Genomic DNA, 27420 nt, shown 5'->3' with positions numbered 1-27420 from the left:
TTCATAGGTTGGTCAAATCACTCGAGTCTTTTACGGAGATAGAGAGCAGATGATATAGGAAAAGTTTGGTTGCAGTTGCTGGGAAAGGAGTGTGAAGCTTAAGGCTCGTTTCACACGTAACGACTTTTCGCCCTCCACGGCACGTCTTCGTGCTCTCAATTAACTATGGCTGTCTATGGACACTTTCACACGTAGTCATGGTCGTGACGTGTGAAAAAGTCCATAGACACCCATTGCTACTCCAGGGCACGACGTCGTGTCGTGGACGGTGCACGGCGAAAAGTCGACACAAGTGAAACGAGCCTTCAAGGTAGTGAGGAGATACCTTGACAGACGAGGATGGATGCCTAATCGTTTGATTTTGGTAGGGAGACGGGAAGGGATTGGTATGTTGTATAACCTTTTCGGTGGGAAGATGTGTGTGCGTCTTGTTGTGTTTCTTGTAAAAAAAATGCAATCAGTTTTGTTGCTGGAGAAGAATATACACGTTTTCCCAGTTTCCCCAGTTTGGGAAGAGTATAGCAGTTTCATTGTATGTTCGAGTACATTATCATTTGGTCTTTCAGTATGCTAAGTATCGTTTTTGGGAGAAGGGGGTGTAGCTAAGAATAAGTCCAAATAAATATACACTCCAGTTGGGTCTGATTGAGTTATTGGGAGATCTACTTCGGTATAGTGTTTGGGGTTTGTATGTGTAGTTGGTATTGGGGTAGGGCGGATTGCCTGTACCTCATGTTGCTGCGAGTCTTCTGAGGGTTGTAGGGGACTGAGATTTACATTAGTTGTTTGGAGAGGAAATGATTTGTTGGCGCTTTTGGAGTGAGGATTTTATTGGTATGGTGTGCTTGTTGTATTCTACTGTGTTTTCTATCCTTTCTCCCCCTTTCTTGAGGTAAAAGGGTTGTAGTTATTGTTGGGGGTGGGGGAAATGGATAGATTTGTGTTTGGGGCTTGTAGTGGACTAGATGGAGTAAGGAGGTTGTATAGAAGGTTCTTGTTCTTCTGGGGTAGAAGGTGAAAGGTTGAGTTTAAGCTTATTGTGACACAAGTAGGAGTTTGTGTAGGGAGTTCTTTTGTTATGTATGCTTATGTATGTGGTCTTTTGGTGTGGTCATTTGGGTGGAATTCTTGGGAGGTGTGTGTGCATGTGGTGGTGGGGGTTGTCTGATGGATTGTAGTGCTTCCATGTATTTGAACAGAAATGCAACAGAGGGACTTCGGTTTTGGGAGTCGATGTTTCTCCCTCCCTGTTGTTGTTCTTCTTCTTCATATTCATTTTCATCTCCATCATCTCCTTCATCGTCTTCATCATCATTGTCATATTTTTTTCATCATCTGTTAGTAGGAAAAAAGCTTGACAGTGACTGAATATAGTGTCAGCCTCAGTCACTGCCTCACTCTTGGTTTCAACTTCCAAATAAGTGTCGTATGCAGGGATGCCAAAGGGAGATGGTGAGGCAGCAGTTGATTTCTTAGGCAGGAGATAAGGTGGAGTGGAATGTAACACCCCAAAACAAGATTCACAGCAAGCAGGAAAATCTTGGGCCCCCAATTGTCTGATGGAGGTGTTCGGCAGTTGGAGGAAAGTTTTGACAATGGCTTAATATAATGTCAGTCTCAGTCACTGGATCACACTTGGCATCACCTCGCTGATGGGAATTGAAGCCAGAGGACATCACAGGGAACTGGTGAGATAGCAGATGGTCTTCCTCCAAATGTCCTATCTCCAACCCATTTCGAGATCTTGATACCTTCTCCCAAGGAAGATGACGTAAGTAGTTGCAAAACCTCACGAGATTCAAAACTGGCACAAAAATGCTTGAAAAAATACTAGTTATTTAAAGACCAATAGAAAATTTGCAAATTTGCAAGAATTCTATAAAGAAAATATAGAACTGACACAGTATTGTAAACCAAAACATATTCAAAAGGCCATTACCCCCATACAAGGGAGATGGCCAGCCAAAACATATATCCATCCTTCACCCATCCAACCCTATTTGTTGTCCCTTTTACTTTAGCTCCTAGGGGATGTCCCTTACCCATTGCCTGGGTTGGAAGCAATGTATTAAGATAGAGCACTTCCACAGCAAGACCTGACTGCAACCCTCCTCTCTCATCCACTCAGAATTTACATTGCAGACAAGAAGATATCTATTCAGGGAATTTATCACCCATTCACAAGTATCCTCCACTCACACCTATTGCCCTCTTCCTTCCTGAAGCCTCCATCACTCTATCCATTCAATTCTTGGTCTTCCCCTCACATTCACTCCATCCACCTCTGCCTTTCACATTCAATTTGCTAGTCTTTCTTTGCGCATTCTTTCCATATACTCAAACTTTCCTGGTACTCTTTGATCAACCCTCTCTGTTAGTTCTCTTTCAACCCTGCGGGGATGGAGACTTCTATTGTGACCCATGAAAATGTACAAGGTTCAACATTATCAGAAGGGTTTGCATTAAATCCATATTATTTTACAATTTTATTAGGAAACATCTTAAGAGTAATGTATACAGATCTATACATTTATTACATTGTTCAAGAGTAAACAAAGTCGGGGGGACTCCTATGTGACTACAACCAGCCACGCCGGTACTCAGTACCTCACCACTCCACACCAAAAATACCAAGACTGACTTTAAAATGTTCTCGATAATAATAATAATAATAAAAATCAAATTAAGACACACGAAGGTATGAAAGGGGTTAGAAAAATGAAATAAGTAACAATGATAATGATACAGTTTACCCAATGGAGGATGCTTATATCTACAAAAGCATTCAAGTTACAAAAGTTTTTATCTTTTTTTCTTTTTTTCTTACTCTTCAATATTGTTCTAAAAACAAATCCCTATGAGCAGCAGCACCCAGAACTTGCATTTGGGAATTAAGCTTTTTTTTTTCATCTGAAAGCCTACAAGTCCTGTTTTCTATGACATATTTGATAAAATGCAAGTCAAGTCTCAATCTCAATTTTTTTTTTCTTTTCTTTTTTTTTTACACAAGAAAAACAAATCACATTCATTCTGTGTAACAAGTAACACAATATACTGCTTTGGACCAAAATTGATTACTCGATTACCCTTTGAATTCCCAAGATATGAAAAGGTTCTTCTAGCACACCAACTACACAACTATTGGACAAGGTTTAAACTTTATGTAAACACATCCCTGTTCCCACTTCCACTGTAAGCACTGTGACAGCCCAAGGTTATTGTGAGTTACTTCTCATATCTATTCATAAATATATTCAGAATTATATGCAACATATAATCATTATTAAAGACTACAGTTTCTGTGCAGTCATGGACAAATTTGTTTCTTCAAACTACACTATAACTGCAAAGTTATTTGTATACAGAAATATGGCTGCAGAAGAATATTGCAAGACTTGGATTTTCTTTCAGTTGTGTATGTATGAACCCCTTTTTGTCCCCAGGGCTAAAGGCCGGATCCCAGAAATGGTCGTGCTTACCACGCCCTCCATAGGCACTGTCTCATGGTTGGGACACAAATACACAGGCACAATATACAGTGAGCTTCAACATGATCACCTTTTCGACAGCTCAAGATAAAGGAAGAAGAATGCATTATACATTACAAGTGTCTTTTGGCAAGCAATGAGTGAGTACACGGACGCAAAGTGATGATCAAGGAGAATTGATGCTTGTGGACAGATTCCCTCCTGTCCTCTACTTTCTGCTTGTGACTTTAAAAATCATATCAATAAAAAAGATGCCTAATCTAAAGCAATATAGATCTGCACACTTAAATCATAAAATAAAGTGAATATTATACTAATCTGCAAATGAGTTTGGCATGATCACTGGGATACATTGTTTTGAATTATCTGCAGGTCCATGAATCTAAAACAGCTTGGTAAGAGGATGCACTACATTATCACAGTAGTAAGTCCAATCACGCAAGAACCTCGGACCACTTCCTCACTGACTGCAAGCTGGAATCTGTCTGCCAACTGCCTTGGCAATAAATTATCAGGAACAGTCAATATCAAACACACAACTTGAGCAAAAAAATATAAAACAAAATAAAACAGCATTTAAGAAGCACGCAACATCTATAACTTAGTCCCAAATAGGCTTGACCTGCGATCGCACTGGATGGTGTTGGAATGTGGAACAGCTTTGGGACAAGAGCAAAGCCGAGATAGATATTACAATAATTTTCTTTTCTTTTCTTTTTTCCACTTGAATCTTTAATATATAATCCTCTGTAACTATATCATATTTTACATGGGAAGGTAGGACATACTTTCCCATACATTTTGGCATGTCTTTTCACATAAAACTCTGGTCTTCACTGCATGTAAATGCACAAAAACAGACCAGAACAAAGAGGAGGTAAAAATATAAATTGCACCATTGATCACACACTTGGATCAGACAAATCTTGTGTGTTTGAACAGTTATCTGCTGATCTATTGTCTTCTTGTCTTGTGTCTTCTGCATCTCTGAAATCTCTTTCAGATCCACTCTTCTTCTTTAATGAGTTTCTGCAATCTTTCTCATGGCAGCGCTTGGGAGTGAGGCACTGCTTTTCTTGTTCCTCTTCTGCAATCATGTCCTCCAGTTGCACTGAACCACTAGGGTTGGCTGCACGATCTGGTAAGTTGGCTTTTACCACTTTCCTTGATGGCCCTGAAGAAAAATATGCAAGCAAAAAATAAGCAATTTGCACATTACATATTACTAAGAATTATTGCCTGTGAATAATTGATTGACTGAATGTCTGATTGATGATGCCTGTTTTTTATTTGTGACACCGAAACCTAATTCTAATGCACAACCATATCTCTAATTACATTATCAGGAACACTGGAATAAAAATAAATATTGACAATTTTGTACAATTCTAGCATGTGATGTAGCCTACATTGTACAGAACAAGAAACTACAAGAGAAGGGAAAAAAGGTGACTATCATGTACAGAAATATATGCATACATAGGCTAAAAGGGGTCTTTTGAAATATGTATGCATGCATGCACGAATGCATGCAAGCATGCTTGTATGAATGGATGTATATATGTCTGAAGTTGTGCAATTCTAATATCATAATGAATTTCAAACTAATGAAGTTTTTGTAATACTTTTACATTACAGCAGTTCACCCCTACAGTTCAATTAATATTATATTCAGTTATGTGCATCTTTTATACAATTTCTACATCTTATCAAAGTGTATCATAATAAGATTTAGAAAGCTGTGTGGTACATGTTCACTCAAGCAAGTTCCAATAGTTATAGTGTGTTTATGTATTTACAATTTAATGTCCCCAAAGGGGACATTCATAAAAAAAGCAAAGGCATAAGAGGGTCTGGGGAGGAGTTTTCCAACCAGAACCCCAAGGTTTTCGTCTTTTAATGTGCATAGATGTGGTACAAATGAGAGTAAAAGAGAAGAGATAGGCAGTATATTTGTGAAAAGAAAGATGGACAAGTTGGCATTGAGTGAAACTAAGTTGAAAGGGAGGGCCAAGTTTCAGTTTGGGGGAGTAGTGGGGAGGGTGTCAGGAGTGAAGAGAGGATGAGGGAGAGAAGGGGTAGCTATATTCGTAAGTGAAGAGATAGGTAAGTGTGTGGTGGAGTGGAAAGATATTTCTTCAAGGTTAATGTGGATGAAGGTGAAACTGGGGAGATGTGGGTCTTTGTAGGTGCATATGGGCCTGGAAGTGAGAAGAGTGTAGAGGAAAAAGAGGCTTTTTAGATAGATTTAAATTAATGCATAGAGGTTTAGGGAGAAATGTCAATGTAGTGGTACTGGGAAATCTTTATGCTCGGGTAGGAGAGGAACCAATAGAGTTGGTTGGGTAGTATGGAGTGAAGAGGAAAAAATCATAGTGGAAAGTTGATGGTGGAGATATGTCTAAAGAGTTGATGATAGCTAACATAATGTTTAGGAAAAATGTCAAGCATAAGTACACATGGGAGAGGGTGGTGGATGGAAGGGTGTTAGATAGGGCTTTCATAGACTATATTGTGGTAACCAGGAGAAGAGTAGGAAGAGTTTTGGATGTGTGTGTCCTTAGGGGAGAAAGTGGGGGAATATCAGATCATTTTCTGGTGGAGGTTAAGTTAAGAGTGGAGGATAGATGGAGAAAGAGGAAAAGGACAGAGGGTAGGGAGGTGCTTAAATGAGAAAGAAAAGGAAGAATACAAAAAGAAGCTCAAAGAAGAGTGGGAGTGAAGGATAAAGTAGAACTAGGAGTGGGGGAGGAATGGGGAAGTTTCAAGGAAGGAGTCACAAGGTGTACAAAGATGGTGTGTAGAACAAGGAGGATGGAAGGAAATAGAGGAAACGGTAGTGAGTGGTGGGATAATGAAGGAAAGAAGGCTGTAGAAGAGAAGAAATGAGTATTCACAGATTGGTTGCAAAATAGGACAAGAAAATCATGTGAGAGGTACAAAGAAAAAAGAAGAGAAATAAAGTATAAGATAAAGGAGGCAAAAAGGAGAGCAGATGTGAAATGGGGTAGGAGTATGACAGAAAATTTTGAAAGTAATAAAAAGATGTTTTGGAAGGAAATTAAGAGAGGAAAAGGTAAAAAGTGCAGATGGAGAGATGATAATGGAAGAAATGGTGGTTAGAGGAATATAGGAAGAATATTTTAGGGAGTTGCTAAATTTAAAGGAGGATAGGGAGGGAAAGATAGCTGCAGTGGGAGGCACTAAGAAAATGACAATGATGACTGAGAAAAGATGAGGTGAAAGCAGTTATTAAAATGATGAGAGTAGGTAAGGCACCTGGGTTGGATGGGTATCATGCAGAGTATCTAAAAAAGGAAGATACAGTGATGGTGGACTGGCTGGTGAGATTGTTTAATGTTTGTCTAAAAGAGGGTAGAGTGCCAGAGAACTGGTGGAGTGCCTGTATGGTACCGCTTTACAGGAAAAAAGGGACAAGTGTGAGTGTAGTAGTTTCTGAGGGACCAGTTTGTTGAGTGTAGTTGGGAAGGTTATGGGAGGGTTTTGATTGAGAGGATTAGAAGAGGAACAGAAGTAATTGGTGAGAAACAGTGTGGGTTTAGGACAGGTAGGGGTTGTGTGGATCAGATTTTTGTGGTAAGGCAGAATGTAAGAAAGCTTTAGGAAAAGGTAAGAATGTTTTTTGGGTTTTTATGGATTTGGAAAAAGCTTAGGACAGGGTAGACAGGAGGATATTGTGGAAGGAAAGCTGTTAAAAGCAAGAGTTTTTACGAGAGTAGTCGAGCCTGTGTTAGAATTAGAAATGGTGAGAGTGAGTGGTTTGAGGTAAAGGTGGGATTTTGCCAGGGATGTGTCATGTCGTCATGGCTGTTCAATGTATACATAGATAAGGTAATGTGAGATGTAAATGCAAGGGTAATGGGCCAGGGATTGAAGATGGTTAAAGAAAATGGAGAAAAACGGGAGATATGCCAGTTATTGTTTGCTGATGACACTGCACTTGTAGCAGAGGAGGGATTAAGGAAGTTAGTGACGGAGTTTGGGAAGGTGTGTAAAAGAAAGAAGTTGAAGATTAATGTGGGTAAAAATAAGGTGATGTGATATACAAGGGTAGAGGATGGCTGCAAATTGGAAGTGAGTATTAAAGGAGAGAGGCTGGAGGAAGAGGATAGCTTTAGATACTTGGAAGCGAATGTGATGGGAAAGGGAAGAGTGGAGGTGGAGGTAGAATGTAGATTGAGAGAAGCAAATAAATGCCCTGGGGAATTAAAAAGTGTAATAAGAAATGGACATTTGGGAATAGATGCTAAGAGGAGACTGCATGAAGAGGTGATTGTGCCAACACTGCACTTGTGGCATGGTCAGAGGGGGGATTAAGGGAGTTAGTGATGGAATTTGGGAAGGTATGCAATAGGAGAAAATTAAAGGTAAATGACTTTGTTTTGTACTTTCAGTATATCTCCTTTGTGTTTCTTATGTGCTCTTTAGATGGTGTCTTTGAAATAAGAGTACCATGGATTACTTGTTCTTTTGATCAATAAATATACTCAAAATATCACACAAATACTTACCAACAAAGCTGAGCAGGACGGGCAAGAGAATGAGTCCATGGAGGGCTCCAATAACAACCATACCGAAGTACATGCGGAAATAAAAAACTTGGAAGATCTTCGAGTTCGCAAAGGCAAGAACCACCACTCCCATGTCACTCAGGGTGATGCCTGACAGGACCGAAGGCCCCATGCGAACCAAAGCAGCCTTGGCTCTCAAAATTCTTGTATCTGCTTCACTCACGGCAAAAGCTCTAGTGGTGTGCGAACAGAATTCTACTGATATACCAATGGCAACTATGAGGTTGACGAGGGAGATGGCATTGAGGGAAATGCCCCAAAGGTACATGAGACCGCCCATGTTGGTGAGGATAAGCACCACAGTCACCATTATGATAAGCGATGAGGCCAAATCTAATCCCATCATAAGAAGGGTGATGATAAATACTGAAAACACTGATATGGCCAACATTCTGACAGTATCTTCCCACATTGTAAGGTATTGTTCATAGAAGACATAGAAGACACTGAAAAAGAAAGAGACAAATGTTAGTTTAGGCAAATCTACACCTTGCTTTTTAAATCAGTTCCACAGTTCCATTGACACTATCAACATCAAAACATACTTAAAAACAATTAACAAGACAAAAATCTTGTTCAGCTAGAGGGTAGAACCTGCACTGACCAGGGTGCTAAAAAGTCAATCTAGGCCTTTGCCTAAGCTGAATGAAATGGTGTCGCATTAACAAGTAATAATAATTGTTGCCTCGAGTTTTGACGACTGGAAACCCATACCCATAGTGGCTGGCACTGGTCCTCAGACCCTCCCATAGACCTTTCTGGGGTAAAACTTTGAGCATATGACTGTGCTGTGTTAGTGTGGAGTTGTTTCTAAGTCACCAGCTTGTAGTAATAGGAGGAGAGCAGTCACTGGTTGTCAGCTCTCCGATGTGAAAAAGTGAAAGAAATACAATGAAGTTATTAAAGATCTTGGGCTGGTCTGAAGAACAAATGTCAGACCCTTAGGGCTGTACCTACAGATGGAAGAGAGTGTGCTCAAAGGACCACCATGTGCAGGTACTTATCATTGCTAAGAATAATTTGAAATATAGTGTATTGTTGACAGGGTAAACATGTATGTAAACACATATGTAAACACCTACTCCCAGCTCCACTATACACATGAACCCTCTTACTCAAAGTCCCAAAGAAAAGTATGACTTACCTATATGGGAATACTTCATATTTTATTTCCCCACTGGGCACCATCTGCCCATCCTTCTCCACCATATTCAGCATCTGTGTAATGTTGTTTGCAACATGACGAGCAGCTCTCAGAGCTTCATAAAACTGTCGACTGTTCTTCAAAACTACATGATAAGTCATGAAGGCATTTGCACCAGGAGAAGGATTACCAGACTCATCATAAATCACCTTCACAGTCTGGAAAAAACAAGTATGGCATATATAATATCAACAAACAAATTAAACTTGTGTCCATAAAATGAGTTTTATCTGTAAACTATTTGTGGAATGAAAAGTACTTATGATGAGATTGTGATGTATAAAGGAACAAGGGGTGTGCAGTGATTTAATATATCTCTTTCCAAAAAATGCTGAAAGAACTAACAGACATGATTACTAAATAAAAAAAAAATCATGTTTCATAGACCATCTACCTATCTATACACCAGGGAAGTAGATGGGGTGTTTTTTTTCATACAATGTGTGGAAATTTGGAATGGCTTGTAAAATAATGTGGTGTAGGCAAGAAATATCCACATGTTTTACAAAGAATTACAAAGGCGGAGCATGCCGAAAGGAGACCTTTTGATCCATATCTAGGTCGGATGCGAAAAAAAAATCATATTAATAATAAAATAATAAATGAAAACTATGATAATGTATATAACAAATAAAATAAATAAATAAATGCATAGGTATAGTTAAATAATAAACAAACAGGTAAATAGTAAATAATAAATTGACATATAACTAATAATAAATAAAAATCAGACAGACAAATGATAACAAAACAAAAACAATATAAGATAAATTATAATCATTACAGCATCTTACTTAGGTATTTATCTAAATGATTCTTAAAGCTTCGAACTGAACTACATTGCACTACCTGTGCAGGAAGTTTATTCCATTCATTAACTACACGGTTGGCAAAGTTGTTTCTACCTACTTCCAAATTGAATCTATTTCCGGAGAGTTTAAGACCATTGTTTCTTGTCTGATTCTCATTCAATGTAAAAATTTGGTCACTTTTGATGTTGTCAATTCCCTTTAGAATTTTAAAGACCTGTATCAAGTCACCTCTGAGTCTACGCTTTTTTAGGGAAAACAGATTCATATGTTTTAGTCGATTTTCGTATGATTTATTTTTGATATTTGGAATCAGTTTTGTGGCTCGCCGTTGTACTCTTTCCAATCTGTCAATGTCTTTTATGAGATTCGGTGACCATACGGAAACAGCATATTCCAAATGTGGACGAACTAACGATTTATATAGCTTGTTAATGAGTGATGGACTTTTGAAATCAAAAGATCGCGCAATCAGTCCTAGAATCTTATTTGCTTTCTCAGAGGCTGAAATACACTGCTTGGATGATTTGAGGTCGTTACTGATAATTACGCCGAGATCTTTTTCACTATCCACTTTTGTTAACGAATTTCCAAATAACTTGTAATCGTACTTACTGTTATTTTTACCTATGTGCATTACCTTGCATTTACTTGTGTTAAATTTCATTAGCCACTTTTCAGACCATTGCTGTAATTGATCTAAATCTTCTTGAATATCTAATTGGTTTGAGTGATCATTTGCCACTCCGCACAGTTTTGTATCATCAGCAAATTTGGAAACAGTAGATTTTAGTCCATGGTCTATATCATTTATATATACTATGAATAGAAGTGGCCCAAGAACGGAACCCTGAGGAACTCCACTTGCAACATTTTTCCATCCAGAAGTTTTTCCATTTAAAACAACTCTCTGTTTTCGACCATTCAACCAATTACTAGTCCAACCTAATAGGCTACCACTTATTCCATGCAAAGCTAATTTAGTAAGTAGTCTTTCGTGTGGGACAGTATCAAAAGCTTTTGCAAAGTCTAGATATACTAAATCTATATTGTTTCTTTTGTCATAATTCGAGATAACTGTGTTGTAGAATTCGAGTAAGTTAGTCACGCAAGAACGTTTCCGTCTGAAACCATGCTGGCTATCATTTATCAAACGGTTACTTTCTAAATGATGTTCGATAGCATCTCTGATGATAGTTTCCATTATTTTTCCTACGATTGAAGTCAAACTTATAGGCCTATAGTTATTTGGTTTCTTTTTGTCACCTTTTTTGAATATGGGAGTAACGTTAGCTAGCTTCCATTCTCTTGGGACATCTCCGGATATGATGGATTTCTTGAAAATAATTTCTAATGGAACAATCTCATTTTTCATTTCCTTTAAGATTCTTGGATGCCAACCGTCAGGCCCTGGTGTTTTATTAACTTTGAGTTTGTCTATACACCTTTTAATTTTTTCTTTTGTTATATTTACCGTACCGAGTAAGTTTACCCTAGACTTTTCACAGGTTTCAGTTTGGAATTCATCTTGAGGTGTTTCGTTTACAAATACCGAGCTAAGATAATTGTTTAAGATATTACACATTCCTTCATTTGAATATTCAAGTTTACCGTCAGTAGATAATAGTGGACCAATGTGATTCCTAACAACCTTTTTATCTCTAATGTAACTATAGAATTCTTTGGGATTCTCTTTGGATTTCTCAGCGATGTTCATTTCTTATTGTCGTTTTCTTTTTCTTATTGTCTTTTTTAAATCTCTCTGTATTGATACATAACTTTCATAGTCATTAGATGTTTAAAACCATGTTGGGCAAAAAGAAGATATAGATGAACATGAGCCTGCTTCAACTGCACAATACACCTAGATGAACATATTCGTAAGCAAAATGTGGAACATTCAGACCTAAGTTATTTCTGAGATCAAAAAGAGAGCTAGAATACAAACAACACCATCTCTTAAGCCCTTACCTGTCCGTAGGCTGCATGTCCACCCTTTGGACATATACCATCTGGGTTGTCTTTCAGGAACATGGGAAGGTAGGTTCCAAAGTCCTCAGGATTTGGTCGAACAGGATTCTTTTCCATTGGCTTGACAGGACAAGCTTGGCAACGTTCAGCATCTACATAGTCAGGCCAGCCATCATCTAAATGAACTTCATTGGAAGTATGGGTTGTATTTTCCCCAGAGCTTGCATCTTTCTCCTTAGGTTCCTTGGGTTCCTCTGTTACTTCAGTTTCTTTGGTCTTGTTATTTCCTGGTCGTCGTCGTCTGATTATTCTCTTCCACCAGTTTGCTTCATTTTCCTTTTCATCAAAGTGATCCGCAAAATCAGGGTCGCCATAAGTGTAATCATAATGTATGTCCTCTTCATATTCATCATATAGGTTAAAGTCATCATATGAAGCGTGATCTTCATATTCATATGCCTCAGTTGATACTTCTGGTCTCTCTGTAACTTTCACAGGCTCTTCTTCTGCTTCATCTGGATAATAGGAATAGCTGGGACTATGTTCTTGAGAATCCATAAGTTCCCGCTTGCAGAATGTATTGTTCTCCATAAGACGGCAACATTTAGGCTCAAGTGACCACTCAAAGTAATCATCTATCCAAGCTGATGACTGTACTGCAATATATGTTCTGGAAGGCATAATGAACAATTAGGATTTAAAAAGGATGCCGTCATTTAGTGTTTCACAAAATTTACAGTGCACATCCATTTCAGAAACAATGACAATGGGAAGAAATTAATTCAGGAATATAAAACAAGAAAGAACCTATTGCAAATGGAGAAATGTTAATCTAGTTCAGGCATTATAAAAGAAACTGTTGCCTCAAGTTTCACTGACTGAAAACCCACATCCCATTATCTTGTGTCTGTCACTGGCAAATATGAGAGTGAAAAACAATCAGTGCCTGCTACTGGTCTGGAGATGGATACAGAAGAGAACCATCTCCCCAACAACTATCTTCAAGCCTATCAACACCCTCACCTCCATCTAGAGGTACAGCCTTGAGAGACTGGCACTCAAGTCTCCACAGGTCCAATATATTTCTCTATCAGCTTTGACTATTTCCCCCCACCCCATTTTTTGTATAAAGACAGCTGACAGTTTGTGAGTGCTCCCCCTCTTCTTCCTCCTCTTCATAATTTGACAGACCCATACTAATACAACAGAGACAACAAGCCAGTTTCTTCTCTGGACTGCTGCTAGCTACGGTGGACCTACAGGTCTCCATTCAATGAAAATCAAAGCAACAGTTATTATCATTATCATTTCATTATTTCAAAGGCATTGAATAAAGAAACTGCAGAAACCAGTGTGATGAAGTATGTAGAAATGAAGCATACCTGTTCGGCATCTGGTGTGCAAGATTAAGTTGAATCAACAAGGAATCACGATTGCAACCAACATGGGAACATATCTTGTTTTGATTCTCGTAGTTACTAAAGTTGTAGCCACTTTTGAGCACAAAGTACACAGGAGCACCAACACAGCCATATTTCTCTAGATACTGTGGACATTGATCAAATATTGAGCACAATTCAATAGTGGGGAAGAGATAGAATTATCAGTCAAATTAATACATAAAAGTTATGTTCTCCCTGATCAGGGAGATGGCTAAGTCAAAGCACAAATCCATTGCATAAATAAAATATTCTGCTTCTACTTACATCAAAATATTTCAAAACGTAGGAATCCTCAGGCATTGAAAGCTCCTCTTCCAGACCAATTTCCATGTGGGGGACCATTGCAACTGAAGCGCACAGCCAAAACGTGAACACCACCACTACTACAGCTCGTACATACGGTCGCATAAGGAAAGGTGCATATGTTGTCTCAAATACCTGTTGAAAATGCAGCAAGGTATATAATAATAATAATAATTCAAAATTCATCATCAACCAATAACCATTCTAAGACAACACTATTTTAATATACATAACTCCTACAACTGAAGATGAGGGGGCAAACCCTGAAGTAAACTGAACAATGAAATCATGACACCCTGGAATAAAGATTAATGCTTCACTTTCCATGTCCCAAACTGAATAAAATTGTCTGGCACTGGCCAATACAAAATTTAAAATATGTCTCTATACTATAGGTATTAAATATGAAAAAAGCAAAATCTTACCTTGTGTAAAAATCTTGTTTCTGGTTCTCTTTCTGACTTGCTCTGTCTAATACAACAGCAAACATCAAACCTGTTATCCTGAAAGCATAATAAGTTTATTACATATCTCTTAATGAAAAGATTAATATATACAACTGAAGAGCCTTTTCTCCCTTAAAAGGGGAAAGACTCGGTCGAAGCATATCCTTCCACCCATCCAAAACCCATTCATTATCCCTGCTATCTTAATACCTCATCCCTGTGCCCTGCCACACCACTTGGGTTCAAGTCATTACAGTGAGACAGCACCTCCACAGCATAGCCTGACAGTATGAGTGACACTGAACCTGGTGGTGGAGTGGTTTGACATCTTTACTAGGGATGCAGATCAGTACTGAACAAAGCAGTGTTTCTTTCAAGATGCTACTGTTGATGGACAATGCCCCATGCCATCTCCTACCACCCACAGGTAAGGGAGATCTTTCCACTGAACACATCTCTCCTGTAAACCCTGAACCAGAAAATCCTCACCAACAGTGAGCTATTGTATAGCCAGTACACATACATACATACATACATACATATACCAAGGCTTTTTCCCCCTTACAAGGGGGGTAGCCAAAAAGAAAAAGGCACAAAATCAATCCCACCCATTCCACCCCTGAATACACTCCACACCCCTCCACCCTCCCTCTCATCTCAGCACCTCCTGAATGACGGGCCATCCCTGCACCTTGTCCACTGCCCTGGGTCAGAAGCAGTGTCGCAAGACACAGCACATCCACAGCAAGGCCGCTTCATTAAATCGGCGACCCCCCCTCTCCGTCCCCCCATTGCATAAAATGAGAGGACGGGGAGAAATCCCTTCAGGCTGCGTCAAATTTTGCTCACACACACCACCTCACCCCCCATCCACCCGCCCATTCCACCTCATGCTATCACAACATCATCCATATACAACCATTCTCCATTCACCCCTGTCTTCTGTCCTCTCCCGTCCTTCCTCAATAGACATTCCCCTCTTCCCCAAAGCCCCCTTAACCCCATCCATCCACCTCATCCTAGGACGTCCCCTCATGTTCACTCCCTCCACATCTGCCCTCCACACCTCTTTTACACATACCAACTTAATAAGGTCAGTCATCAGTAATGCACCTGAGCTTCAAGTACTGCAGAAGACTGGGGGGGGAGGGAGGTCTACTCCTGTACCTGGCAACAATGCAGAGGCTGAAGCAGGTAGTAACAATGAGAGATATACTGCATGTTGCAGACTTCTGGTGTCACTACAGTATTAAGGTTTCCATCAACAAGCTGCTTAGGGCTTGGGGCAAGCTGAGCCAACAATCATATTTGGTGCCTATGTCTAACTTTACTACCTGCTGTATTTGCCAAGCCACAAGAGCTGATACAACAACTGGCATAAGTTGTGTATGTTGCCCATCAAGTTCCTGGTTGTTCTGAGTCTATAACATACAATCAATCAATCAATCCATTGCCCCTGGTCTCTCTTGCAGAAGACCCACACTCTTCAGGTAACCAGTAACAACCTCCTGGCTGTAGCATCCAGTTTACAAGCAGTTGCACTGTATGTCAAAACAGCAAAGAGAGGATGGCTCCACCCCAAGGAGACAGAATGGAGTTGTCCAAGCTCCACTGCCAACACCAAATGGACACAGCATAATCCAACTCCTCAAGGAGGTGCTGGCCCCAACATACAGCATTATAGACATAGTAAACAGCTGCACTGACACTTTTGATACTGTTGTGGAGGAAATCATCAAGGCAGATACTTCTGTGGTCAGTGGGAGTGACAGACAGGTTGACACTGGGACTAGTAGTGATGGGTCAAGGAGCAAGTGGAGAAACGAGATGGAGATGTAGGAAGGTGTAGTGGTTTTGTGACTACTATCAACTAGGCAGCAGCAGCATGCTATAAGCACCTCCATAACAGAAGATCCAACAGATAGCAACAGGAGGTTATCACACACAACTCTGCCTTAGTCACAAAACCATCACCAACACTACCTAAGGCTAAGCCTAAGCCACAGCCTGTTCCATTCCACACAGACAACTTATTAATGAAGTCAGAGTTTACTTGTCTGAAGACAAGAAAGATGGTCACATCCTACAACAGCATGAGACACTACCAGACATGCATCAAGCTCAAAGGCAGTACCCTGCTTCTTGCCTTGGCCCCCAACCCTACACTATCCACTAAAGCAATGTCATATTAAGAGTCAAGTAAACCCATCTTAAAGCCGAGTTTTATTATTGTATACTATTTAATTTGTGTATAATATCATGCAATGAATGACTGCTTATACAGACTGGGGTTGAGTATCTGCAAGCAAAAGTTAAGACCAAATTACATTTCCTACAGGTACAGTTGTTTGTTATAGGCCTTTTCCATATCCATAAAAGCCCAAAAAACATACTTGCCTTTTCCTATAGTTTTCTCACATATATGTCTTACCACAAAAATCTGATCTACACAACCCCTACCTGTCATAAACCCACTGTTCATCACCAATTACTTCCTCTGTTCCTCTCCTAATTCTCTCAATCAAGACCCTCCCATAAGCCTTCCCAACTACACTTAACAACCTGATCCCTCTGAAACTACTACACTCACACCTGTCCCCTTTTTTCTTGTAAAGTGGAACTTCACAGGCTCCTCCAGTCCTCCAGCACTCTACCCTCTCTCCAGCAAACATTAAATAACCTCACCAGCCAGCCCACTATCAATGTACCTCCTTTTTTCAGACATTCTGCATGGCATCCATCCAACCCAGGTGCCTTCCCTGGTCTCATCATCTTAACAACTGCCTTCACTTCATCTTTCCTTATTTCTCCTCCATTTTCCCCACTCATCACAGTCATTTTCTTAGCACTTCCCACTGCAACTACCTTTCCCTCACTATCCTCCTTCACATTTAGCAACTCCCTAAAATACTCTGCCCATCTTCTTCTAACTGCCTTCTCTTCCATAATCATTTCTCCATCTGCACCTTTTACCTTTTCTTCTCTACTTGATTTGCCTCCTCTTCCTCTCAATTTCTTTCCAAAACATTTTTTTTATTACTTTCAAAATTTTCTGTTATACTCTTACCTCATTTCACATCTGCTCTTCTCTTTGCCTCCTTTATCTTATGCTTTACTTCTCTTCTCTTTACTTTGTACTTCTCATATGATTCTCTTGTCCTATTTTGTAACCTATCTATGAAAGCTTGTTTCTTCTCTTCTACACCCTTCTTTGATTCTTCATCCCACCACTCGTTACCCTTCCATCTATTTCCTCCCATCCTCCCTGTTCCACAAACCATCTTTGCACACCTTGTGACTCACTTTTTGAACCATCCCCATTCCTCCTCCACTCCTAAGGGTAGACAGGAAGGCAGTGTGGGATGTTTTGTAGATATACTGGATAGGAGAAAAGCTGTTAAGAGCAGTCAAGAATTTTTACAAGAGTAGTAGAGCTCGTGTTAGGATTAGAAATGGAGAGAGTGAGTGGTTTGAGGTAAAGGTGGGACTTCATCAGAGATGTTTATGTTGCCCTCGCTGTTCAATTTATACATGGATGGGGTGGTGCAAGAGGTAAATGCAAGGGTAGTGGGTCAGGCATTGGAGATGGTGAAAGAAAATGGAGAAAAGTGGGAGATAAGCCAGTTGTTGTCTGCTGATGACACTGCACTTGTAGCAGGATCAGAGGAGGGATTGAGGAAATTTGTGACAGAGTTTGGGATGGTGTGCTAAAGAAGGAAGTTGAAGATAAATGTGGGTAAAAGTAAGGTGATGAGGTGTACAAGGGGAGAAGGTGACAGCTAATTGGAAGTGAGTATTAAAGGAGAGAGACTGGAGGAACTGGATGGCTTTAGGTACTTGGGGGTGAATGTGGCAGGAAAGAGAGGATTGGACGCGGAGGTAGAATGTAGATTGAGAGAAGCAAGTAAATACCTTGGGAGATTAAAATGTGTAATGAGAAAGACATTTGGGAATGGATGCTAAGAGGAGATTGTATGAAGGAGTGATTGTGCCAACAGTACTGTACGGGGCAGAAACATGAAACATAAGGGAGGAAGAGATGAGGGGTTTGAATGTGTTTGAGATGAGCTGTCTGAGAAGTATGTTAGGGGTTACTAGGCTGGACAGAGCGAGAAATGAGGAGGTGAGGAGGAGAACGGGGGTGGAAAGGGAGTTGGGAGACAGGGTTGGTGAAAGAGTATTGGGATGGTTTAGACACATGGAAAGAATGACTGAAGAAAGACTAGTAAAAGAGGTATGGAAGGAGTGGTGGAAGGAGTGAGCATGAGGGGGCAACCTAGGATGAGTTGGATGGATGGGGTAAAAGGGGCATTGGGAAAGAGGGGAATGTCTGTTGAGGACAGAAGATAGGGGTGAATGGAGAATGGTTGTGTATGGATGATGCTGTGATGCATGAGGGGGAGTGGGTGGGGGATGAGAGGTGAGGGAGTATGTATGAGAAATAAATTGACACAGCCCAAAGGGATTTCTCCCCATCTTCTCCTTTTCTGCATGAGAGAGGGGAGTCACGATTTAATGAAGCGGCCTTGCAACACTGCTTCTGACCCAGGGCAGTAGTCAAGATGCAGGGATGACCCGCCATCCAGGAGGTGCCAAGATAAGAGAGAGAAAAGAGGGTAGAAGAGAGTTGAGTATGTTGGGGATGGAATGGGTGGTAGTGGTTTATGCCTTTGTTTTTTGGCTACCTCCCCTGTGAGGGGGAAAAAGCCTTTGGTATATGTATGTACAGTTGTTTATATAGCATGGATTTCTATAGCACAGTCATACTCCTGAGCCAATAACACATGCAATACACAACTTGATTTGTACACTTGTAGTTAGATAACCTTGTATCCTCTATTCTTGGCTACCACCATAATTTTATTTTTTGACCTATTAACTTTTCATTGTCCTCATCCAGCAAATCCTACCAAATTTACACACAGGCCTCCTCAAACCCTCCTTTACCTCTACTAGCAGAACAGCATGACTTTTTTTTTTTTCTTCCTAATATATCTTTCCCACTCCCATTCCAATGAAACACACTCCCATTTTCTATCTACTTACTTCTTCACGTGCAACATCAAGGGAAAAGAGGGAGACAAATAACGTCATCTGGAGAACAAAGTTGATGAGTAGACTCATGCCAGCATACAAAGCAAATGCACGGACAGCTGGCATATCTGAGAGAGCTCCTGTAAAACAAAAGTTTGTTATGAATCAGCAGCACCAACTTTGAAAATTGATCTATAAATATGACTCAAAAGGTGAACTAGTAAACAATATCTTGCTCATTATGACAATTCAACTAAGAAAATTTGAATCTGAGCCCCCAATTCATGCTTACCTAAGAAAAAGCAACAGGACTGTGAGATAGAGGAGAGCAGCATTGATGGCCCTACAGCTCCAACACTACGTCCAATCAGCTGGATGCGCGAATCATCAGGATTTCGTTCTTGCCCTGCATATGCCTCCACCAGGATGAAGATATTGTCCACTCCAACAGCCAACACCAAGAATGGAATCACCTGGTATGTGTGAGAAAGCAAGAGGTAAAATATATATATATATTCAGCAGACTCAAGAATCCAAATATCTAGTTTTCAAACACAAATTATCAATAATAATAGATAAAACAACACAAACTATAACTGTCAACACCACCAGTCTTGTCTATATAGCCTTTGTAAAAAAAAAATTACATACATTCATACATATAGCAAAGACTCTATCCCCCCTTACAAGGGAGGTAGCCAAATAACAACGGCATAAAATCCACTCCCACTCATTCCATCCTCACATACTCCACTCCCATCAACCCCCTCCCTCCCTCTTATCTTGGCTCCTCCTGGATGACAGGTCATCCCTGCATCTCACCCACCGCTCTGGGTCAGAAACAATGTAGCAAGACACAGCACATCCACAAAAAGCCCACTTCATTAAATCAGCAGCCCCTCCTCTCTGTCCCCTCATGCAGAAATGGAGAAGACAGGGAGAAATCCTTTCGGGCTATGTCAATTTATTTTTCACACATACACCCTCACCCCCCATCCTCTACTCACTCCCCCTCATGCATCACAGCATCATCCATACACAACCTTTCTCCATTCACCCCTATCTTCTGTCCTCTTCTGTCCTTCCTCAACAGACATTCCCCTCTTTCCCAATGCCCCTTTTACCCCATCCATCCATCTCATCCTTAGTTGCCCCCTCATGTTCACTCCTTCTACCTCTGTCTTCCACACCTCATTTACTAATCTTTCTTCACTCATTCTTTCCATGTGTCCTTACATACTGACTGTATATCTTACATAAATTACCAGGTCACACTTACCTCAATAATCAACATTGTACAAGGAACTCCTACAAAACCATAGAATCCTACAGATGAGAAGACAGACACCAGTACAATCAAAACACCTCCAAGACCAAGGGTGACCTTTGTTGAAATCTGTAAAAAGAAAGAAGATATATAAATAAATCAATAAATTATACAAATTAGAATAAAAAAATACAGGGAGAAAGAAATGGCCACAAATATTTAGAACAAGAAGGAAAGGAGAAATCTAGATTGATTACACATTCTAACTATAACCAAACATGAGAATAATTGCAAAAACTCTATCAGCAAATGATAAAACTTTATACACATAACAAAGACCATAAAAAACTATGATAAAACTGTGTTACGTGACAGTTTCATGCAGATTAACTGATAGGAAGATAATACCAAAATATGCCACATTCATTCTCTAACTCAAGATGCCTTTTACAAAGCTAGGAATTCTGAAATTCTATCACAATTCTAAAGTAGTTACCAGTAGCCTGCTAAGTTGATTGGTGTGTCCAAGAGCAATTGCAATGTACAGGAACATGATGATATACGAGATGATTACAGTTGGAACATCTGATTTGCTCATCCTCTCTAGCTCATCTTCGATGGAACGCTCAGAACGGAAAGCAATGTCCATCATATCATGGGAAAAGTTGCTCATGAACTTGTTGAAACTGTAAGAGATAAAGAGAATATTGAAACAATGATAGCCAACATGTATACTTCACTTGTTGCTATACCAAAGTAACCAATTTTGACAAAACTTTAGAACCTGTCAGCACAATATGACCTACATACATACATATACTAGGCTTTTTCCCCATTACAAGGGAGGTAGCCAAAAAAACGAAGGCATAAAAACCACTCCCATTCATTCCATCTCCTACATACTCCACTCCCCTCTACCCTCTTCATTTATGGTCTTCCCTTCAAGTTCCCTCATCCACCTCTGCCTTCCACACTCTTCAATTATTGTTTCCATAAGCCCAAACCATCCAAATAAATACATACATATACCAAGGGCTATTTCCCCTTTACTCTTTCATCAACCCTATCTCCCAACTCCTTTTCCATCCCAACTCTCCTCACCTTGTTTCTCACTCTATCCAGCCTAGTAACTTCTACCATACCTCTCAAGCATTTCATCTCAAACACATTTAAACTCTTCCTCACTTATGTTCCATGTTTCTGCCCTATACAGTGCTGTTGGCACAATCATCCCTTCCTACAATCTCCTCTTATCATCCATTCCCAAATATCTATTTCTCATTACACTTTTTATTCCCCCAAGGCATTAACTTGCTTCTCTCAATCTACATTCTACCTCCACCTCCATTCTTCCCTTTCCTGCCACATTCACCACCAAGTATCTAAAGCTATCCAGTTCCTCCAGTCTCTCTCCCTTAATACTCACTTCCAATTAGCTGTCACTTTCCTTGTACATCTCATCACCTTACTTTTACCCACATTTATCTTCAACTTCCTTCTTTCGCACACCTTCCCAAACCCTGTCGCAAATTTCCTCAATCACTCCTCTGATCCTGCTACAAGTGTAATGTCATCAGCAAACAACACCTGACTTATCTCCCATTTTTCTCCATTTTCTTTAACCATTTCCAATCCCTGGCCCAATCCTTGCATTTACTTGTCACACCCCCAATCCATGTATAAATTGAACAGCCAAGGCGACATAACACATCCCTGTCAAAGTCCTACCTTTACCTCAAACCACTCACTCTCTCCATTTCTAATTCTAACATAGGCTTTACTACTCTTCTAAAAGCCCCTGACTGCTCTTAAAAGCTTTCCTCCTATCCCATATATCTGCAATACCTCCCACAGTGCTTTCCTTCATGTTCCACTCCAAGTCAGAAACTACATCAAATAATGTGGTTTATCCACACCACTTTTTGTGGATGGGAGGGAGGGTGGAGGGGAGTGGAGTGTTTTCGGGGATGGAATGGGTGGGAATGATTTTATGCCTTGTCCTTTTTGGCTACCTCCCTGGTAAGGGTATATGTATATATGTACTTGAGAAAAGGGAGTTGGCAGCACACTTCTTTGTTTTGCAAAGACTACAAACTATTCTCATCAGATAATAACAACTACCTCATATACTTTATATATCACATACTATCATTTTCCTTTTACATTGCTTATAATACTTACACTTCCTCCCAAGCCAGTGCTGGAGCAAGAAGAGATTTGTTGTGGTAATTATTTAGGGGCAAAGTAATAACGATGGTGTCAGCTTTGATATATTCTGCAGAATCAGTGAGGCTCTGATTGGGGGCCAAAACTCCACCAAGTGCTACATGAGGAAGGACTGGACCACCATAGGCACCCCGACATGAGTCAAGGTACGGGTTTCTGTTGATTGAAATTGGTTATGATCAATTCATCAATAGACAGTTTCCTTACAACATATTAACTTTAAAATCTGTAATTACAAATATGTCTAGTAACTTATCTACAGAATTATTCATATACTATGATCTATGGTACTGGTATAATACACCAGTAAATTTCACAAATATGTATGACACCTACCCAATACAGATATTTGCATCATAGAGAATATTCGATTCATTAATTTTTGCCTCATCATTCTGCCAGAAGTTCAGAATAGATTGTACATTGCAGCTGTCATAATCAGGCGCCAAAGGTTTGTTGCAAATGTCCTTCAAAAATACCTCTTCATCACCCACCGTGGCATTTAGCTGAATAAGAAAGACAATTTCTATGAAGAAAAAAAATTAACTCCACTAGAAAAACACAACAATATTATACCACAAACAACCAAAAATGTACATGAGACCAATGTTTTCATTCTAATAGTAGTTTTATATTACAAACCTCTTTTTCAATAATGTTTTGTAGCTTAAGAACTTCTAATAAGAAGGTTCGGTTGAATACTGGCCCATAAGTTACATTGTCTTTCTCCATCTGAAAATATAATTATTCTTATTCCCTTTCCATATAATATAGAAAAGATTATTAATTTCTAATATGGGTGCGTACACATATACTGTGCACATTATTTTATACTGTGCACATTATTATACAGAATAACTACTTTGTCTATATATCAATATACCAAGGGCTTCTTTCCCCCTTATATGGGAGGTTGCCAAGTCAAAGGCATGAACCCACTCCCATTCACCATCTTTGTTTCCCCTCTTATCTTAGCTTCTTGTGAGATGAAGGATTGTCCCAGTCTCTGGCCCACTGACAGGGTCTGAAGCAATGCAGCAAGACTATGTAACTGTATCATTTCAGATAATTTTATGACCCTTCATCCACAAGGTGCTAAGATCGGAGAGGTGATGAGTGAGTTTTGGATGGGTGTAGTGTGGGTGTATACTTTTGACTCTACCACCCACTTATACATGGAGAAAAAACCTTTGATATTATATGTATTATGTAGATTACTAACAACATCTTTTGGCATGGGACAAGGATGACCTTTCTTCCACAAAGGTGATGATATGGAAGGCATGTTTAACAGTTTTTACATACATATATCATTAGAGGAAGAGTTTAAACGTGTTTGAGATGAAATGCATGAGAAGTATGATAGGGGTTACTAGGCTAGATAGAGTGAGAAATGAGGAAATGAGGATGTGAGCAGGGATGAAATGGGAGTTGGGAGATAGGGTTGATGAAACAGTATTGGAATGGTTTGGACACATGGAAAGAACGAGTCAAGAAAAATTAGTAAAAGAGGTGTGGAAGGCAAAAGTGGAAGGAGTGAACATGAGGGGGTGACCAAGGATGAGATGAATGGATGGGGTAAAAGGGGCATTGAGAAAGAATGGAAGAAGGTAGAAGATAGGGGTGAGTGGAGAATGGTTGTGTATGGATGATGTGTGAATAATATTTTTTTTGTGCAGCCTGAAGGGATTTCTCGATTTCTCCCCATCTTCTCTTTTTCTATGAGAGGGGACGGAGTGTGTGTGTGTGTTGTGTGTCCCCACCCACCCCCTGATTATGTGAAATGGCCTTGCTATGGATGTGCTGTGTCTTGTTGCATTGCTTCTGACCCAGGGCAGTGTGCAAGATGAAGGGATAACCCATCATCCAGGAGGAGTCAAGAAAAGAGGGAGAGATAGGTGGTGAATGGGAGTGAAGTATGTGAGGACAAAATGGGTGGGAGTGGAGTTATGCCTTTGACTTTGGCTACCTCCCTTGGTATATGTATGTACTGATACCAATTTTTTTTTTTTTTTTTTCCTTACTAGAGAGATAGCTAAAGTGAGGAGATATAATTCTGTTCCCACCCATTTCATCCCCACACACTCCACTACCATTCACCACCCCTCCCTCCCTCCATTGTAGCAGTGTTGGAAGTTCCAAACACTAGACTGGGAGACAATTCAGTGGGTACAGTAAATGGGAAGTATGGTGTGTCAAGAAGGAATGAAAATGAAGACAAATTGTTGGCGATGTATACTGACAGAAAACTGATGATTGTAAAGACAGCGCTTAAGAAGAAAATTCTACATAAATCTGCATGAACCAAACTTGTTAGTGTGAGCATTTTAAAGAGACCATTAATGAATCATGTGGTGGTATTCAAGAGGTTCATTATTATCCATAAATTACATGGATTTCTTGAACACATTTAGACTCTTCCTCTGCAACATTCTATAATATGATCCAGCTCCATACACCCCCTTGAGTACAATCACTCATAAATAAATAAACAACAAAAATCTAACCGATTCAATTCCAATGGGTCGGATGATAATCTGTGTAATTCTGAAGAATGGCTCGAAATTTTCATCAAAGTATTCTTTCTCCATACGAGCCTGGGAATGGGGAGCAGCCCAGAGATCAACAGGGTCAGTTGTGATTTTCAAGAAGAATATCCCACAACACAAGCTTGCAGCAACCAAAACCCCAAGGGCCATCACTTTCCCAGGATACGTGGCACACACTGTAAAAATAACAAGCCAAGATTATCATACTGAAGATATATATATATATATATATATATATATATATATATATATATATATATATATATATAAACACACAAATGAATGAATGTTCTAACACATTGGAAAAATAGACTGAATATCCCACTATCAAGGAAAAGAAAGATATTTGAATATACGTATATTGCAATAACTGTGATCCTCTTCATATAATGTTGTTGATAGCCCAACTGATAATGGCATCAGGGAACCAATATCCTTTTGAAGTGTTAAAATTAGATAGTTGTTTGATCAAGGAGAACTCAATAATTTCTCTTCTGTAGTTACAAAAAGGACAATGGTCCCCTAACACCATTACCAGTTTGGCCATCAACAATATTATACATCAAGTTGTCTGCCCAGACCTGAACCTACCACCTGTTGTTCAAATATTTGACCCGGGGCTGGTTTGGCCTTAGGGTCATTACGACTTGGGTTCCATAAGATCATGCACTAATATACTTACCTCCCTACATCCCCTCTCTATATCTCCTCTAAATATATATATGCTAACCCACCCTTTGTAAAACCATGCTGAAGAGGAACACAGTTAGTAATTGCAATATATGTATCTTCATATTGCTTTCTTTTCTCTGATAGGGGGAGAATATATATATATATAGAGAGAGAGAGAGAGAGAGAGAGAGAGAGAGAGAGAGAGAGAGAGAGAGAGAGAGAGAGAGAGAGAGAGAGAGAGAGAGAGAGAGAGAGAGAGAGAGAGAGAGAGAGAGAGAGAGAGAGAGAGAGAGAGAGAGAGGCTTCATCATAAAATTAATTTAATACTGACTAGTGTTTAACTGTGGTCACATAAAAAAAAAGAGAGTGAGAATGATACATAGTATCCTTTTCACTTTGATGGTAATACTAACCTGTACCCCATTTAGTGAAGAATTGGTCAACTGCTGTTTGAGTCCATGATGTGATTTTGTCTGAGACTGTAAGTTCATCCTGTGTAACCACTTCAGGCAAATCAACTGTAGGTTGTCCTGTAATCAATTGAACAATAATTAATTTTCCAAAATGGTTACTTTTTGTTTCCAAAGACTGATTTAGACACTGATAACATGCATTCATGACAGCTAAGGTCAAGGTCACACCATTTGTGAACAATTAAACTGAATATTCAAATAGATTTTGACACATATATCTACATTAGAAAGAATCCAAAGAGCAACGACAAAGATGGCCCCAACACTTTCAAAATTGATATATGAAAAAAGATTGTCTAAACTGGAACTACCAACCCTGGAACAAAGAAGAGAAAGAGGAGATCTATTGGCCATTTACAGGATCATGAAAGGCATGGAAGTCCTTGACAGAGAAGACTTATTAAAGTGGAGGAAAAAAAAAAAAAAAAAAAAAAAAAAAAAAAGGGGGGGGGGACACGAAAAGAAACTTAAAAAGGACAGTTATAGAAGAGATTTGAGAAAAAAAAAAAAAAATTCACACAGAGTGGTGGAAGTCTGAAACAAATTGGATGAAACAATAGTGTGTGCAAAAACCATACAAAAATTTAAGAAACTAGATTCTGAGAGATACAAAGACAGGTCACTACGAGCATAGCTCCCCTTCCCGTATAATACAACTAGGTACAACTAAGTAAATATATATCTTAAAGCTTTAATAAAACAACTTTAGCAAAAATTTGGAATTCAACAGCTGATCACTTTACTATGTTCACTTTATCAAAGAAGCAAAACATACTATATATAATAATAATTGTTGCCTCAAGTTTAACTGACTGGAAACCTGTTCTCCTCTGACAGTATTTGGCAAGTTCTTGTACACTCCAATTGATCTCTATGAAGAAACTCTCAACTGTTGTCAGTGTTGCACTAGTGTATGACAGTACCTATATTACCAGCTTAAAGTA

General features: G+C 39.5%; 1 protein-coding gene across 3 annotated transcripts in view; it reads right to left on the bottom strand.

The window, feature by feature from the left end:
• Nucleotides 1-2473: 2473 nt before the first annotated feature.
• Nucleotides 2474-27420, bottom strand: part of Npc1a (Niemann-Pick type C-1a) — a 279637-nt gene continuing 254690 nt past the window's right edge. For 2 of the 3 annotated variants that reach the window (XM_076207043.1, XM_076207046.1), the window contains 17 exons: nt 26417-26533; nt 25290-25507; nt 23425-23514; nt 23119-23288; nt 22738-22938; nt 21053-21242; nt 20569-20685; nt 19582-19762; nt 19302-19429; nt 17559-17633; nt 14235-14312; nt 13771-13944; nt 13447-13610; nt 12065-12734; nt 9225-9442; nt 8021-8526; nt 2474-4662 (listed from right to left, as the gene is read on the bottom strand). In XM_076207043.1, the coding sequence (XP_076063158.1) occupies nt 4391-4662; nt 8021-8526; nt 9225-9442; nt 12065-12734; nt 13447-13610; nt 13771-13944; nt 14235-14312; nt 17559-17633; nt 19302-19429; nt 19582-19762; nt 20569-20685; nt 21053-21242; nt 22738-22938; nt 23119-23288; nt 23425-23514; nt 25290-25507; nt 26417-26533 (3569 nt within the window). In that variant the 3' untranslated portion in view covers nt 2474-4390. The remainder of the gene's footprint in view (nt 4663-8020; nt 8527-9224; nt 9443-12064; nt 12735-13446; nt 13611-13770; nt 13945-14234; nt 14313-17558; nt 17634-19301; nt 19430-19581; nt 19763-20568; nt 20686-21052; nt 21243-22737; nt 22939-23118; nt 23289-23424; nt 23515-25289; nt 25508-26416; nt 26534-27420) is intronic. The other variant, XM_076207044.1, reaches the window with a different exon arrangement.

The sequence above is a fragment of the Oratosquilla oratoria genome, chromosome 23, assembly GCF_046742065.1.
Source record: "Oratosquilla oratoria isolate Oo_2021 chromosome 23, ASM4674206v1, whole genome shotgun sequence".
Taxonomy (NCBI): domain Eukaryota; kingdom Metazoa; phylum Arthropoda; class Malacostraca; order Stomatopoda; family Squillidae; genus Oratosquilla; species Oratosquilla oratoria.
This window is presented reverse-complemented; position numbering and strand designations above follow the sequence as displayed.